At 38.7% G+C, this 18335-nt stretch overlaps 1 protein-coding gene across 1 annotated transcript in view; it reads right to left on the bottom strand.

The window, feature by feature from the left end:
• OSBPL10 (oxysterol binding protein like 10) overlaps positions 1 to 18335 on the bottom strand; it is a 114321-nt gene that overhangs the window by 39193 nt on the left and 56793 nt on the right. Inside the window, exons 5-6 of the mRNA XM_040077556.2 lie at positions 10499 to 10709; positions 1986 to 2140 (exon numbers count right to left, since the gene is read on the bottom strand). Of these exons, the coding sequence (XP_039933490.1) occupies positions 1986 to 2140; positions 10499 to 10709 (366 nt within the window). The remainder of the gene's footprint in view (positions 1 to 1985; positions 2141 to 10498; positions 10710 to 18335) is intronic.

The raw sequence follows: 18335 nt of genomic DNA, 5'->3' as shown, positions 1-18335 counted from the left end.
GGTAACTGTTAAGTTTCTCAGAAAAAAAAAGCATCAAAATTATCAAAACTGTATCAGCTGCATTTAAATAAACCACTTCAAATTCAGTGCCAGCAGTATCAATCTCATCATCACACACACAGACTCTGTGTAAGGGACGACGCAGTTTTGTAAAGAACTTTCAGGAATGAATCCTGGTTTAAGCCACTTCCTAGAGGCAAAACTAAATTCCTGCTCATTAAACTGTAATAAAAATTGCATGTCTGATTCCAGTTGCTTCTTATTGCTGCATCAATCCACAAAATTGTACTTACTGTTTCTCCCAAGAACAACATCCTGAGCTGATGTCTTTGTAACTTAAAAATCTTACTCTCTTTCTGCCTCCTTTTCTTCTTTTTTAACGGCTAATGCCGCAGGACCCCCAAACTCAGGCTGTTGACTTCAGAAAGACTACCCACAAAGCACTGAGGATTCTGTACCAGCAACAGTGCTACACTTCCTTGTTTCTATTCACCCCTTCAAGGGTACTCCCTTGTCACTAAATCATGAGTTCCACGAGCTAAGCAGTACTTCAAGCCACACACACAGCTCAGTGTCTCTCATCAGCCAGTGAACAGGAAGGGATTGGACTCATAAAAAAATATTGTCACTTAAAACATGTCATAAATGGCTCAACTCGACTGTAAAATGATACCTTAATGTAAGTAAAATCAGCTGCTGCTCTTCACGTTTTTGCTGCAAAGTTCATGCTTCCACATTCCATTTGGCTTTAGTGGATGATCGAGAATAAAAAAGAATACTGACAAAAACTAAAAGTAACCTAATGAAACAGATTTCAATGGTTCAGTAAGTAGTAACTTCCAAAATAATACTCCTAAATAACGTCTTGTCTTAAAAACACACTGTAAAAAGTACACTTGGCTTATATAAAAAAAGAAATTGCACAATTTCCTAATAAAAAGTAATTACAGGTAATTTAAACATTTTGGTAAATGGACATTAGGAGTAACAAAATTCAAAATTCCTTTCTAAGGACACAGGGCCAAAGGAACATGTTAAAAAAAAAAATCCTGGTTTATCTATGAACTTTTTTGAACTATATTCAATTCAACATACTACAAAAGAACTGGGAAAACAGCTTTATTGATGTCTCCAGCCATTACATATTTTGTCAAAGGCGGTGTAATTTAATTTAAGCCATTCCAATTGCCCAGAGCATTCACTAGTTTCTTCAGCTCTTTCGAAAACTTTGTTCCAGTTCTCCAGGTCTCACGTGCTCCAGGTGCCCTATAATCTCTAGGGTCTCAGAGTGAAGTGTTTTCCACGTGGGCAGGACTGGTTACTGAAGCAGACTGCAGAAGCTGGAGAAGTTTGTCATGATGAGAGATTTTCAGTGCATGAGATGTCTGATACGCAGCTGTGAGTCTCCTCAAAGTGTGGATGCTTCAGAACTGCCCTTTACCAAGTAAATGCCACAAAAGCACAAATCAGCTGGTTGATGCAGGATGATGAGGACAAGTTCTGCCCATAATCACTTAACAGGAAAAGGTATCAGGAAATAACATCATTTTACAACTCAAAGAACAGTCAGCTATACTCAAGAGACGCCCAAGAGCAAACATGAACATAGAAGAACAAGTAGCAAGCAAGCAGTGTCTCCTGTCTATCTCAAACCAGAATGAAAAATAAATAAATAGCTTTTATTTGTATCAGAGGACAGAAATGTGTACTGGCAACCCGTTGATTGTTTTTAAGATTAGAAAGAAATTGTACACTTGCCGAAGTTTGCTGACTCGAGCACGTCAGAAACAAAAGCACAAAACAATACCATCAACGTATTTTTCAAGTTTTTGGAGTGCACTTTTGCATTAAACTTACCATTTTCACAAGTAATATCAAACAAAGAGTACAATATGAAGACAAAACACAGCAACTTATCAATGAAAGTATCCACCATCACACAGTCTGCATCCAACCAACACCCTACAGAGACCAAGCACGCTTACCTCAGTGTTTGGCTGTAGTGCCGGTGCATCCTGGGCTGCCGATGGTACAATTGCCCATGTAATGTTGGCACTAGCAGATGATAAGGAGCTGAGGGCACCGTTTTTCAGTTGCTCTGTCGAGTGTGACTTGGACCCAGACCATCCCAGGATACCTTCTGAAGCAGAAAACAGGTATCAGCTTATGAGAGAGAGATTACAGATTCCCTCCATTCACCTTACCATGCTACTGATCTAAATGAGTTGTATCTCTTCTCTGCTTTCTTGTACAGCTTTACTTTAGCAAAATATGATCTTGTACTTTCTGAACTAGCTTATGCAGTTGATATGCATATGATATCCCTGCCTTTGGAAGCAGGAAGCGCCCTAAATAAACAAAGTAAGCATCTTGCAGGCCAACTTATCTGTGATTTTTTTAAGTCAATGAATGTTAGTCCTACCACCAGACTCTATAATCCTTATGTATAATTCTATCTGGCATACCTTGGAAAATAAGCAAGAATTCTCTACCCACTATTTTCATAGTTATGAAGTTATCCAAGTAAACCCTCCATTTCTTCTGCCTGAAATCAAAGCTTTAAGCATAGCAGCTGTATCTTATTTTTGTCTCTACTATTAGAAGGTTTTTTTTAGATTAAATACTAAAATGCTTTACTGGTACCAAGACCACAGTTTAAAAGAGGTCTCATTAGAAAGATACACATTAAATATGAATCAAACAGAACCTGGCATCAGAACAACCCATATTTCTGGGGGGGGGGCACTTGATTTCCTGGATGGGCGGCACTTGATTTCCTGGATGGGCCTGTATTTAAGGATGTCATGACATAAAGTATAATCAGCTAAGGCAAGTGCACAGTTGCTCCTCCCTACCTGCTCTAAAACACAGTCTCAAAAGTCAAATCAGTAGCCCTCAGCACAGGACTTAAAATTTCAGCTATAAATTGCACGCTGCTATAAAATGTAGAGATACGGATGAGAAAAATCACAGCTCTTCACTCATTATCATATTTATATATGAATACACAATTAGTGCCACAGGGAGGATCTCCTCTCATCACTGACAAATTTTTAAGATGACGCAGAGCAACACAAAGTACATTAAAGAAAGTGCAATTTCTCCTCTCCGTATCAGCAAAGATTGCCCCGTAACTGAAGTAAGTGGTTAGATCTGGAGAGCCTATGCTGGGTAGTGTTACATTAGCACTTCCATTAGTAAAAAATGGGCCACAAATGCCACAGCTGACTGAACTCTTACCAAATGCTGGAGACAAAACAGTTACAGAACATTCCTCTCATCTAAAATGGCACTAAGTTATGAAGACAGGGCAGTAGTTCAGATCTACTTTGCTTAGGGTGCTTTTGTGGCGCCATCTTTTGCTGAAGAAAGCATGAGGAGAGTGTAAACAAATAGTTAAGAATAAAAATACTTTCAAAGATCTGAGTAACCAAAAGGGGGTGAAAAAACTAGCTGTTTTTCTTTCTTAATATGTGTATTTCATAGAATTACACAAAATTCCCCCTGCCAAAGGAAGAACATTTTTGTGGCTCTGCTGTCAAATTATGTTTCGCACTCTTCATTATTTTGCAATAACAGATCTCGATCTGTTTTTCTGTTTCTCTCAATCAAAAAAGCTGAATAATGGATTACTGCTGGTTTTTTCCTATTACAGAGACACTCAAAAAAACTGGACTGACTTCTCTTGATGCCAATCTTTAAAAATATGTCATCCCATAATTTCCTTGGGCTATCCATTTCCTTTCTGCAAAAACAATCTACTTGGCCTTCACTGTAAACAGTTCTTTTTTGATTTTTTTAAATCTAGTTTATGTAAATAAGCACAATAAAAAGCTCCCACATGAAGAAGTACCTCACTTCAAGGGAAATTTTTAAGTGTGAACATTTAAATCATCATCACAAACACATTTTTAAAAACACTATACTAGTTTTCCTCTTGAGTGCAAACACATTGTAAAAAGACCTTTGTATTTCTCTGCACATTTTAGAGTCTCTAAGAGAAATAGAAACTTTTTGAACTAAGCAAGCATGTTTTCTCTCTTGTACCAAGGGCAATGCTACTCTCACAAAACAACAAATCGTGCCAGCCTAATCAAATTTTAAAAACACATTATGACCTAGGCAACATCAACAGGAGGCCAAGAGTTGAGGTCCAAATGATATTAAAGCACATTCATTTCCTCAACACTTCTGCATATGAGAAAACTGTTTTGTTAAACTGTGCATCTGGAATTTGACTACTTTGCAGAAGAGAAACATGCAGGGAAAGATATTAAGTCACACAGCACAGAAATCTAAACAAATGAAAAGTATCTCTCTGAACAAGCTGAAAAAAATTTCCACCTAATTTCAAAGTGCCATCAGGGAACCTGTGATGATCTTTAATCTACAAATCTTACTCTGAGATGTCATCATTCCCATATCATTCCAAGGGACTTCCTATATATCTAATACAGCAACTCATGTTTCAGGCAAAAGCAGTCTCAGATGAGAGAACTCATCAGAAATTATCTTAAAATCAACAAAGACTAGAATACAATCTCTATGTAGAAAGTGAAAAGCCATTAACAATATGGCTCCTACTTTACTCATCAGTTTTCCAAAACTTTCCAGGACAGTTTTTCAGGTGCTTTTTTCAGCATACCCAAAATGTTCTCATCTGCACTAGTACAAATTACTCTTACCACAAAACAATACAGGTATAGCTGTTGTCTGTGCCATATTTAATCCTGTTGTTTTACTGGAATTTACTCTCCACAGACTGAGCTGCCACCTGTAAATCATTTGATCCACTCTAATGGAGTTGCCATCTTTGACACCTTATGGGACTCAAAAATTTCTATCACTAGTTCAATCCCTGTTCTTATACAGACTTTATATATATATATATATATATATAAAAATTAAACGTAATTTGAGAATGTTTATCTTCTGAGTAGGATAAGAATAGGAAGAAACTGCTGTCATAGGTTTGGGTTTTTTAAAGACAGATTTTTTTCTCTGTTCTCAATCATAGAGACAGCTGACAGAAAGGTGAATTCTAATCTATTTTGATACATTTCAGAGCTCTAAAGGAATTCTCCAGAAAGGCAGCCACAAATTATGTAAAAGTATTGATAGCTACAGAACTATTCTATTACTTGCTTTAAGACTATGCAAAGCACTACACTAATTAAAACAAAACATCTGTTTCTGCAGTAAATGATGTAAAAATTACAAAGGACATACCAAATACACAACTAATAGAATCAGCCAGATCCCTTCTACCTGTACAGCGTTGGTTCTGTAGCTCCAGGAGTGAAAACCATCCTTCTGAAAGTTCAGAGCGGACGTATATACAAAACAGGAGTTCTTATAGAACATACCCAAAAATTCGCTTCTTTCTCTCTTCCCCTCAACACCAGCTTCCATTGTGACGAACACGCAGCACACAAGTACATCAAGGCACATGAGAACACTTGTGTCTAAGCAAAGTACAGCATCCAAACACAACCTATTTATCCTGTCCCTATAGCAATGCTACTGTTCACAACCATCTATTTTAAAGGGCACAATAGGTTGGATCCCACACAAATGCCCTCAGGAGAAACATCTCTCCTTTCTACAGGTGCACACTGGAGGAGGGGGGGAGTTTTCTCCAAAAAGAAGGTTTACAGGAGATTTTTCAGTTAAGCAACGGTGATAATTTTCTTTTGATGGCTTTGATTTTCTGGGTACCTGATGTACCTTCAATCTCACTTTTGCATAATCGATGCATGAAATATGCTTAACACCTATCTCAATTCTGTAATAAAAACCCTTCTAATTTTAAGTCCTCTGGTCTTGCCTGGGAGACTACAAAAAAAAAAAAAAGTAGATTTTTTTTCCTGGCACAATCGTAAATTAACATCTATTGATAACACTTTTGTGACGTATTTTCAATATACTCTACCAAATACCCCCTAATAATGCAGTGGCAGGCCTTGAGGAGAAACCAGTATTAGATCTGGATTCCTTCCCCTGCCAGGGATGGATGAGGCAGTTTGGTCTCTCTGCTGAATCCCTACAGCACACTGAACCAGCAACAGCAAATGGCAGCTGCATCTCTGCTTTTCACGTGAGATTGTATTTGCTAATGTTGTGTGGGCACTAGAAAATAATGTTATCTTCCAATGAAAGAAGAACACGCAAGGAGGAATGTATTAGCCTTTAGACAGAACAGCAAATTGTTCTGGTTATTCTTGACAGAAGCAAGACTGGTGATGGTGCAATTAAGGGAGAACTGACTGACCAAGCCAACCTCAGTAAAGTACACCAGTAACCAAGAATTTCTACTCCCGTCTTCTTTCCTCACTCTTCCCTGCTCTCAGGCATTTAAGCACAAACGAAGACTTACTTATCTGCTCATTTTTCTCTCATCATCTCTGCTGCAAGAGAATTCCTAGATGTCATTTGTCAACAAATTGAAAGCATCCAGATTTTGTCTTTCCTGTCCATTTATTTCCTCCAAAGAGGAGGCAATAGAGAATAAAAAGCTCAAATATATCCTGCCCCCAACTCCAGAATCATCTCTGATCCATTTGTCTCCATTTGAGCCAAAATCAGGAGCACTTACACATTAAAGTGAACTTCAAAAAATCTATAGTAAGGATGAGTTTGGTTTTGGTTTTAAAAAAAAATCTTAAGAAAAATGAAATGTTCTACAGTTTGGAAAAGTGGGCAAGCAAGAGACAAAAGAATACAGAAGGGAATTCCTATCAGGAAGATGCTCTATTCAGCAAATGAATGGCTAATGTGAAATGCAGAGTAAAAGAACGGATTGATCTGTGCAGGCTGCTACTACAAGAGAGGATTCTGTCTGCCAAAACAGTAAAATGAAAAAACCCAGATCTAAAACACAACATAAGCAGAGCTACATTAAAACAAACATTCAAGTTTGTTCTGTTTGCAGTCTGGGAGGGAAGAATGTTAACAATTGCAGTCAACAGGCTCTGGAGATACTCTTCTGCCAAAGGCTGTATACAGAGCTGGGAAAAAAAAAAGACTAGAACGTCTAAAATTAGAAATTAGGACAAAAGTTTCTTCTCCGCATTTTTATTTTCAAAGGTACCTGCTCTTTGTCTGCATGCCAAATAAGCTTGTCAGAAGGTACTTTAGATGTACCTAAGTGGTGACATTCCTGGCCAAAAAGAAAGGCCTTGACATTTTCCTCTGTTCTACAAAAAAAACCCAAAATTTCCAAACTCAAAGAAGCTTGTAGAGATGCAATCCCTCATCCTATACTCACACTATATGTAACTAACACTTTTAGCTAATAATACCCCTCTCTGGCATATTTTCAATGAAAGGAAAAAAATTACAAAAATTTAGCCTGTGATCAATGCACGTACCTTTAGTAATGACAGCTAAAAATTATTTTTGTCATTATTTGACATTATTTTGACTCAAAAGTAGAAACACAGACAGAATTTTGCTTCACTGACTGTTCTTGTTAATGTACCTCCAAAAAAGACAAAATCACAAAAACCCTTCCATGAAGCTTCAGAGTGGAAATAAAAAAATTATTGACTAGCCCTCAAGACAAGATTGAAGACTTCAGTTTAATCTTCATGTCTGCTTGTAGGCTTGAAGTCTAAGACTGACAATACGTGAGAAACATGAAACGGAAAAATCATGTCATCCTTAAACTATTCCATTAGAAAGGATGCCATAAAAATATTTTAAGCCATGACATACATAACTGTAGATTCTGGACAAGATTCCACTAAAGTGAATGCCAAGCTGCTTCCTTTCTACTCTTATTACTGGAAAATAAAGCAACAAAAATATCTACATCAAAAGAAAGAAGACACTTTTTTTCTTGTTTAAAACAATAAATGTCAATAAATCTGTTTAAAATAGCTACTATTTAATTATAATCCTCATGAGAGCTTTCCACAAGTACTAGATCAGAAACTTGCAGCCACTTTGTTTGCTTTAGAGGCAGTAAGACTGCAAGGCCTCCAGTGCCCAGGGAAGTCAGCAAAACCTGCACAATCAGGTATAAAGACTCTGAAGACACAAGGAAAGGTACAGAGAAAGCAGGCTAAGTAGATATAGATCTACTTTTAAGGCAGTTCTCCCTCTTTATAGCATAATTGTGAGAGCTTTGGATGCTGAAGGAAAGCAAACTTAAGGATAGGTTCAAGTCACCCAAGCTAAGCAATTGAATTATTTCTCACACTCCACACAAGGAAGAGTTGCCTGGCTGGACTGGATTGCTTTCACAAAGTGTAGGCTAGAAGCAAGAAAACAAATTATCAAATTTCTATCTTGTCTTTATCTATGCATTCTGCCCCACAATTCCCACTAGCATCTGCACACCACACAAGAGGTAATGAGACAACACTGGGATAGAAGCCTTCAGCAATAAATTGCACAGGGCCATGATGTCTCACAAGAAAGGTGTTTGAGAATTCCTGTCACAGGAGCACATGGTTTTTAAACTAACAAGAGTCATTTTCACCTGACAGTGACAGTAAAGGTCATCTTCTGTTGTACCTGCTGGGTATAAAATTAAAGGAATTCACCTGGAGGACACAATCAGAAGGAACTAGATCATCTCTCAGAATTAGAGTTTGCTAGGGGATTACTTAAAGGCTTTAGTCTGAGTAGGTATGAGCTTATGCAGCTTTGATGACTCTGAAACTCTACCGACTCAGCAGAAACCTTAAGTCTATCAAAGTATGCCTGGAAAAGATTAAGTGTGTAGGAAAATCAGTAATCAAGACTTGTAGGCCAGGTTCTTTCAGGCAAGTGTGTTGCATAATAAGGCCTAGGGAAAAAAAAAAAATCATTTCAGTCAGGGAGACTAAATATTTTAGCAGCTTTTAGTTCCCCTCTTAGCTCTTTTTTTTTTTTTTTAACTTCCATACCTAAGAATAAGCCCACGCACACAGCGAAGAATTAACTGCTTGCATTCAAGTTCTCACAGTTACACCAAAGATGCTGGTGTGAACCAGTGCTACAGAATTTTGATTCCTGCAAGAACTCACATGCAAGTTTTACAGCCTGAGGAAGAACAAACAAAAACACTTACTAGATTTCATAATTCAGTATTTCATTGCCATTACATTCCTTTAAAAGAAAAGGGCGGGGGAGGGCAGGATTCCCTTTAAGCAATTACTAATGTTTTGCTGGCTTTTTTCCTCTTCTTGTCCACAGATCCTCAAAAACCATTATCAAGTCAAAACAAAGACACTGATTTAACAGAAGATTATGTGAACACAGATTCAAGGACGAGTACACCTCAAGTCATCTATCTCTTCACAGTTCACTTAGATCACACTGAGATGAAAAACAACCTTCAGGGACCTTGAAGCTAGAAAGTAACTTTTCGTCGAAGGACGCTTTTCATCTCTGTTTCAAACTTAGATAATAAAAGGGGGGGGGGTTGCATTTTCTACAAGAAAATGGCAATTTTTAAAAATTATGTTCCTTTATCAAACTGATCAGAATCAGGATATGGGAAAGTCAGCACGTACCATAGGACAGGTGTCAAAAGGTTTAATATTGTTTTTTCCAAGTACCATTTTCACATCATTTTCCTGCTTCCCAAGTAACCCTCTCACATTTCTATTCTCCTCACTATGGGAATACTTCAGAGGCTGCCCCACTATGCCATCTCTCAGCAACCTTGAGGGCATATCCTGCCCTGTAATGCAAATAAGGACAGGTTGGGGTGCATTCTTGTGGAAGCACCTGAAGAAAACACAAAAAGCCAACTCATATCCAGAGTTCTGCTGCTGCTTCTCTTACATCAACAGTTGCTCTTGTTCTTAAGACTTGGCAGTGCAGTTTATGCATGGGAAAATGCTAACCACCCTTCGAGAAAGCTCAACGTCCAACTTCCAGTATTATGGACAGACCCACAACTGGGTGAACTGGAAAAACCGAGGAACATGGGGACTGAGAGGCTCATGCCTGGAGACCTCTTTGGAGTATCACACTGACATTTTAGGCTCTTAAAAACTTGCCACAGATTTTTTTTTAAAGCATGGAAAACTCTTTCCAGACTCAAAGAAAGCCACAGACAGAAATAAATCCACCTCAGCAGCATCCTTCCATGCAGAAAACTAGAAAAATTATTTTCACTGTAGCACTGCAAAGTATTATTTGTATGAAACAAATCTGTATTGAGATTGAGAGCTATTAAAAAACCAAGCTGGTTCTGCACTGCCATTAACATCAGAAATTTATATATACCTCTTCTCCATGCCCCTTTTTTTTTTTATATTGCTGTCTTCAGGACTGGATTTCTCTAAGAAGACTCAGGACCACCTCTTTTCCTCCTCTCTTCTGATTGCAATACATTTTGCATCCTTTTTTTAGGCAAAGAATTATGGTGCTTGAGGCTGCAGAAGCTCACAAGCTGCTCATCACAACTTGCCTCTCTGAGTATGGTTAATTTTGCCTGCTTCCTATCATAATAAAACACCCCAAGGCACGTGAAACAGTACCCAAGGGAGCTTGTGCTGACCTGATGACAGTGTCCTGTTATGCTGTTGGCCCACTTGATGCATGCTTTGCTGTAGTAGACTCAGGCATTCTCCAAGGCAGCTCAGGGTGGCAGCAGAGGTAGCTTTTAAAAGTAGCAAGTCCTGATCCAAGGCAGTAAGGGGTCCAGAACTTGGGAGAGCTTCAATGGCTTGTACAAGATTCTTCTGTTGTCCTTCAGCTTGGCTCATGATCTGTAAAGGTCCAAAAACATCTGCTGTCATAGGAAATATCACTACGTAGCTATTAAATTCTTATGGATTGAAATAGTGACTAAATGTGAAGAACTACCACAAATGGATGTTAATGTTCTGATCCAAATATACCATATACTCACCTACAAAAACGAAGGGCTTGAGACTACCAAAGGCCTGTAAAAATGTCAAGACTATGTTAGAGAAAATAGTCTCTTAAAATAGTAGGTTCACAGTAGGTTTAACAGTGACTCATACTTTCTCAAAGTCTTTGTAAGGAAAAGTATGAAAATTCTACTTCCTTCTCCATTATTAATTTTGGCTTAGATTTTCTTGCCTTTGTATGTGATCTGAAATGCCCAAGGAAGTTACACTGTCCTCCTCCTTTCCTACATACAGTATCTCATCAAGAGATAACTTTAAGTATCTCATAAAGTTTAAGAATGGGCATTTCTCCATTTCTCAAACATCACTAAGGACGTGTTCTTACAAAATGCAGTAATTTTTAAGTTTACAGACATTATCATAGGATGCGACTTAGAGTACTTATTTCATTTCTCATATGAATGCCAGCTGTCAGGCAGAAAGTTAACCTCTTTATAGATTTGGACCATCCAGATGAAGACAAAAAGGATGCTTGTATAACATAAAAACAGTATTTGAGCAGGCTGCTCTTTAAGCAAACTGGCAAGCCAAAAGAAAAAGTTCAAAATTTCTCTCTCCATTTTTAAAGCCTGCAGGAAATCATATATGAACATGACAAGCCTCTTACACTTACCTTGCAAAAAACTTACTGCAAAAACTTGTCTACACTTGAGGTATCCAAAGCTTTCAGAAAAATATATCTGAAGACATCATAATAAACAAAGAATCAAGCTTCATTTGTCCACACTACTGTAAAAATGTATTACGAACTTCATGACTTTTTAATTGTCATTATTATATTTTCAAGTATTGTGTGCGTTCTTCAGTCTTCCTACGCTACTGTAAATTGACTGATTAAAAATATATATGTTGAGTGGACTGAAAAGCTAAAAAGGAAAACTGAACTCAGAGATGCAAATAACCACTCTTGCAAAAAAAGACTAAAATTACACAAGAAGCCATTGTTGCAATTTGTAAATCTAGCCAAGTGCCTTGCTGAAGGTTAACATGACATTTTAATAATCAACATTTAAAACAGAGGCCAAAAACTTCAGTAAAGGCCACAATTTTAATTCCCTTTGGCAGAAAACAAGACCTGTCAGAAGGTGACACAGACCCCTCCAATATGCAGCTTTAGGGAACCACAGAATCAATCCCAGGCAATGCTCTGCTTTCAGAAGTCACAGCATGAACCTGAGCGCCACAGCACAGACAAGGCTGCTGCTTCCAAGATAAAACAAAAACGCCACAGACACACACTTATATAAGTATTCCTCCTTCATGGAAGGAGCACAAGGAGGCAAACAGAAGGAACAGCCAGGAAGAAAAAGATGACCATCTCCCTGGAAGACTAAACAATATAATTGTATGGAAAACTGCTTCTCTCCTTTTCCCATCCTGCATAAGAGTGTGAAATTGAAAAACTGACTTTCTCATATTTCACAGTGACAGAAATGTTCTATTTTCATTTCCAAGGGACTAGTCTGCCCACTTTTTTTCTTCTTCCCCCCACCCCACCCCCCTTTATTTTATTTTTTTTTCTGGGAGGGGAAACAGCTTATAAATCCAAGATTTGCACCCATAAAAATAGTACCAAAAGCAAAACTTTAAAAACTTTAAACATTTCAATTTTCCTCTCGCCCTTAATAAAGGACTACATTATTTCGCAGACAAGACACGAACATGAGATAAACTGATCAGGGAGTTTAGAAAACATTTGGAAAATTAACTGAATGTTAATCACCCAGCCCAAAACTTTACAGGCTTTTGTCAGCTGTATTCTTCCTAGATTAGGAGAAATTTCAGGGATTTATTCTATCTTTGTCCAAAACAAGGTGTTGGTCCAAGTCCTACTGCTTTCTAGCTGACCTAAGATAGCTTTAAAGCAGCCTTTTGATTAATTTTTTCCTTGCTACCTAGTTTCATGTTATAGTTGAGATACCAGCAGCTGGTCTATGGACCTGACACAGCAGAAGACATCTGGAACTGCAACTTCTGTGCAGGATTCGAAGTATTAGAATTTGCAGAACATCTAATGCTTAAGCAGTGACCAAAACCATACTGTTGAAGGTGCTGAATGCCCAGAACAAAGATGAAGAACCTCCCATATTCTAAAGTGACAGATCAACTCGATAGCAAAAAGGATAAGGAAATTACACATATTATTGAAATAACTGAACTTTTTTTACAGGTTTGCCATTATTTTTGAAGACCTTGACAAAAGATTTCAGAAGAGCTGAAGTGTAGTTGCTCTACAGAGAGTAAATCAAGGAAGAGCTGACACAAAAACACCAAACCACACAAGATGAAACTCATTAAACACATTAACCCTTAACAGGATAGCCACTAAGTCATGCAGTTATAGCACCATCCTCTGTCTTACTGGTGTTTTTCGCTTTCTTCCAGTAGAGGAGAGGCAAAATGCTTGACTTATTAGCACTCTAAGCTCGTTTCAAAACCAGAATGAAAAGCTTTGATTTTGAGAAAGGGATGTTTTTAACTTTCCTTTTCCAAAATTAAATAAATTGCCTAACTTTGAATGACTTTGCTCTTACATGGGATTATTTTAGCACCTTACTAGTCTCCATCCTTCCCATTTGCAAATACAGACAGCTCGAAGTCTGTAGTTTTCTAGTAGTTTTCAGCTAGTAGTTTTCTGCTTGTAACAACAAAGGCTATTTGCCCCTGTCTCCTCACCAAATATTAATCCATTTCTCTTTCCACTCTTATTTTGGATTTGACACCTCTTCACCTATATATTCTTCTCATAATATCACAAAGCAACTGCACATTCTCAGAAATGCACTGGAACTTCAAAAACACAACTTTTTGATAGATGTACAATAAAAAAACTGAAAGAACCACCATGAACGCATGCATTAAAAGGAATTATACGTGTGCAAATATCTAGCATTATTAGGCCTGCATTTACTTAATTTCAAAACGTTCAGTACGAGGAAGCTTCATCCTAGGAAGACACCAGCTGAAATGCATGGTTTGCTTCTTTCTCCATCTTCTGCCTGACGCAGGAGAACGAGCAGGTGACATGTTTTCCCTATTAACAGCTGCTCCTGAAGCGTGAAGGAGATTCAGACCTTTTAGCCTGTTGGAAACTCTTAGGTATTTATTGCCTGTGTTCTTGTAGTGGATTGACTCTTGGTTGGTTACCCAGTGCCCACCACTTCCCCTCTGTTGAGGGTTAAGTTTCCTGTAGAATTTTTCCCCCCCAATAAGTTGCTAGGAGACCAAATACTGATAGTTAAAGGGTGCTCACCCCGGACAAAGGAAGTTGATCACTTAGCTTTGGGGGAGGGAAAAAGCTCCCGGGAGCTGAGGGTGGAGGGCTCACTGCTCTCGGTTTTCCAGGGAGGACGGTCGGGCGACTGGTAGCTGCCTGGAGTCCACGGCTAACAGAGGAGTCTGGTCCTGGGATTCTATCATCTGTTGGAGTATCCAGGAATTCGGAGTTTCTTCGCTGCCCTGCTGGATTTTGGGTCAGCCCGGGTCCAGCTGCTGCGGCTTCTCCGGCACTGCCACCTCTGCCTGCCGAGGCACCCCCTGCCTGCCGAGAACAATCCACCGCTTCCAGCCATCAGCGCCGGAGCTTCCACCGTTTGCCCTCGGGGTTCTTGGTTCTGTTTTACTATTATTATAATTGCTGTTGTTGTTTGTCTGTCCTGTTATATTTACTAGTAAAGGACTGTTATTCCCTTCCCCATAGCTCTGACTGAAAAGGTTTTTTTTTTAATCTCCCAAATTATAATAACACAGAAGGAAGGATCTGAATTCCTCATTCCTAGAGAGGCCTGCCTGTCCCTAGCACACATCTGTCTTTTCAAAGCGGGACACCCTCCTTGGCTGAACAACAAAAAGCTGGCAGGGTTGAGGTAAGGACAGGGAGGTCACCCAATTACCATCACAGGTAAAACACACCCGACTCAGAGAAATCAGTGTAATTAGTACCAATCAGAGTAAGGTAATGAGAAAATAAAACCAAATCTTACTTTTCCCCTACCCCTCCCTTCTTCCCAGGCTTAACTTCATTCCCAGTTTTACTACCTCCTTCCCCAGAGCACCACAGGGGGACAGTTAGGGGGAGTTACAGCCTGTTCATGACACATGGTCTTTGCCACTCCATCCTCCTTGCTCTCTGCACCTGATCCAGCATGGGAAACAGTCCTGCACAAACTGTGACAGCACAGGTCTTTTGCAGGTTGTCAGCAAATGCTTCAGCCTGAGCTTCCCACAGGGTCACAGCCCCTTTCAGGCATCCATCTGCTCTGGCAGGGTCCTCCACAGGCTGCAGGTAGATCTCTGCTCACCATGGACCTCCACAGGCATCCTGCTTCACCATGGGCTGCACCACAGGCTGCAGGGAAATCCCTGCTCCAGGACCTGGCGCACCATCTCCCCGACCTTCATCACTGGCCTTGGTGTCTGCAGTTGCTTCTCTCACGTATTCTCATTCCTCTCTTCTCTGGCTGCTGTTGAGCAGCAGTTCATTCCCCTTCTCTAATCTGTTATCCCAGGAGCTCTACCACCGCGGCCGATGGGCTTGGCCAACTGCGGGTCCATCTTGGAGCCAGCTGGCCTTGGCTCTTCGGACATGGGGAAGTTTCTGGCAGCTTCTCACAGAAGCCATGTCTGTGGCCCTTCTCATGCCAAAGGCTTGCCATGCAAAGCCAATACAATTCCCCTGAATAACACTACACTCCAAGAAACCTGGCAATGACCATCTCATGAATGTCAGAGTGCAACAGGAAACATCTGTGATGTTTTCCTAAGTTATCGCCTCTCTACCACTTGTTACAAAACAGACAATCCACAGTTTTTGTTGCTGCCTGCTTCCTCCTCTTCAGGATTGATCTTAACATCCTGTGTGATTGCTTTCCCTACTTACCCCAGCCACAGCAACAGCTACCTACTCCTTCACAGCTGGAACTGCATCTCCTGTTGTGAGCACATATCCAACCACGATGCAAGAGACCAAACACTTATGTGACAAGAATCTAAACAAATGGTAAGTAGAAATTACTAATTCTCAGGGTTATTTCCACAGTATGTGGAAGATAAGCAGAAAAAGCCATGAGATACCCTAGGTTTGCAAAGAAATTTATTTCAGACATAAGATGAAAGAACATTCTTTCATGAGGTAAATAAGCTAAAATTAGTTATTAAAAATTAATTTAGGAAGTAAAAATGAAAAATTGAAGTGCTATTTTTCATGCTAAAAGAAGAAAATACATTCAACATTTTGTTAAAATACTAGATGATACATTAATCTCTCCCACACAGAGAAATCATCTTACAAATTCTGAATGCCATTTTTTATTTAAGGCTTCAGTTTGTTTCTGAAACTAGAAAGAGAAAGGGAAAGATTCCAAATTATTAAGTATAATAATAAATAATCTCTATTCAAGATTTTTCCTCCCATCCAACAACAAAAATAAACAGAAACTTCAAAGGAAGAAAGCTGAATGGCTGCACCTGAATATAAGAGCATATGATTGCATTTGACGTAGCTTTATTTTAAATGCTTTTGTTATCCAGACTCCAAGACTAACAGGCATAAGTCTGTCTAGGACAGATGTGTATTATCAGAACATCTTTCTAGAATTAATGATCCTACAGGATTTTGCCCAATTAACACAGTGCATTGCAACAACCTAAAGCAAACACCAGCTTAATGTAAAATTTCTCAATCCACAGCTTCCACAGGGGCACCTCCCAAGACGGTGACTTCAGGTTCCTCAAAGTAAAGGAAGAATTGACATCAGCCATATTACCTCAGAGGGCAAGCAGACACTGTCACAGGGGCCACGTGGAGCTGGCCAAAAAAACAAGTAGCATCACCAATCCTGTCTTTCTACATAATGATTTAAATACTTCCGATCATCCTACTCTCCTTCTAGAACATAAAACATGAGAGATATTCTTCAAACTGCTCAAGCTACAATCCAATACATGCACGAGCAACTTCAATTTTAGTTTAAATTTAGTTTAAATGTTGCTAAAATGTAGTTTACATAGTGTTGATAACATAATTGAATGCTTTCATAGTCAGTATTAAGATATGTCTACCCATGCATGAGGAAAAATCCAAAACACTCCAGAGAAAAAAGAAAAAGTTCTTTTTTCTTAGCACTGAAAACCCACAGAAATTCTGTATCATCAAGCTCCTCTGTGACATGCTAGAAATCATTCACGAAAGAGACATTCTGCTCCATCAGTTAATGACTCTTTTTCTCTACTGTAGTAATCTCTGCACACCATCACCAGCAGCAAGTGGTCTGACAACTTATCTGTAGGCAATTCCTCTGAAAGATTTAATGCAGTGATTTTTATTTTTAAATCCTTTCCATTACTGACTGCATGCAAGTTGAAAACAGTTATTAAAAACATGGGAAAATAAACAACACAATAAAAAGTGTTTATACAAAAAATAGAGCATCTGTAAAACTAAACAGTTGTGTGGAAAAATCGTTAGACACTTAAATAGTAATAGAAATGCAACATGCATCACTTCCTTAAAACTCTATGTCAAGCTGTCCTTGTGAGAAGTTTACTGCTTTTAAAGACTGAGAAATAGCCAGTTTGCTGCTGCACTCTTTTTTGTCAGGATTGATTGGTTGGCGCTTCATTTGTGGTGGGTTTTTCTAATATGAAAACACACTCTCTCTGAAAGACACACAACCTTTCTGGAAATAGTAATTTTTTGCTTTTTAGAAAACAGTACCAGAAAAATAACTTTTCAGAAAACACTTGGAAAGGACAGGAGCTAAGACCAGCTTTTCAAGCTACTCTAGAGCAAGTCACAAGTGATATATGAGTCAGGACATTGTTAAACATCCATATTTCACAGAGGTTTGGGGTTTTTTCTTTCATTTCATAGAAAACACCTTTTTTCTTAAAAGCAAAAGCAAATGAAGTCTTCTAAGTCACTGTAAATGTGATCTATTGTGTTGCCACATGAACCTAATACAATCATCAATTCTGACCTTGAGCAGACTCAAGGACCTTGACTCCTCTTGCACTCTTATTTCATCAACACCACAAACTGTCATACTGTAAAAATCAAAAGTTAAAGCAGCCAGTATAAGTAGAATATATGTGTGTGTATATATATATACACATACATCTAGCAAGAATATATCAAAATGTAAGATACTGACACCTGGAACTCCAGTGTCGCTAAAGCAATCACACCAGTCACTAACTGGATACACTAGCTACCAATTCAGCTCATATTCACAAATCCAACACTATTTCCACTAAATTTGCTCACTTTCCACTACTTATTCTGAAAAAGGAAAGAGCATCAATATACATGCAAGAAGACTACCATAAATACTGTTAAACATCAGCTCAGAAAGCATACCTCACCAATTGAGATGTCTGGCAAATGAAGGTAACTTGCACAAAGGCAGTAAGAGTGATTTTTTTTTTTTTTTAATTTAATGCACTGTTTGTTTGAGTTAAGCA

Source organism: Hirundo rustica, chromosome 1 (assembly GCF_015227805.2).
Source record: "Hirundo rustica isolate bHirRus1 chromosome 1, bHirRus1.pri.v3, whole genome shotgun sequence".
NCBI classification, from domain to species: domain Eukaryota; kingdom Metazoa; phylum Chordata; class Aves; order Passeriformes; family Hirundinidae; genus Hirundo; species Hirundo rustica.
Note: the sequence above shows the minus strand (reverse complement) of the source record. Positions and strands in the feature narration are given on the sequence as shown.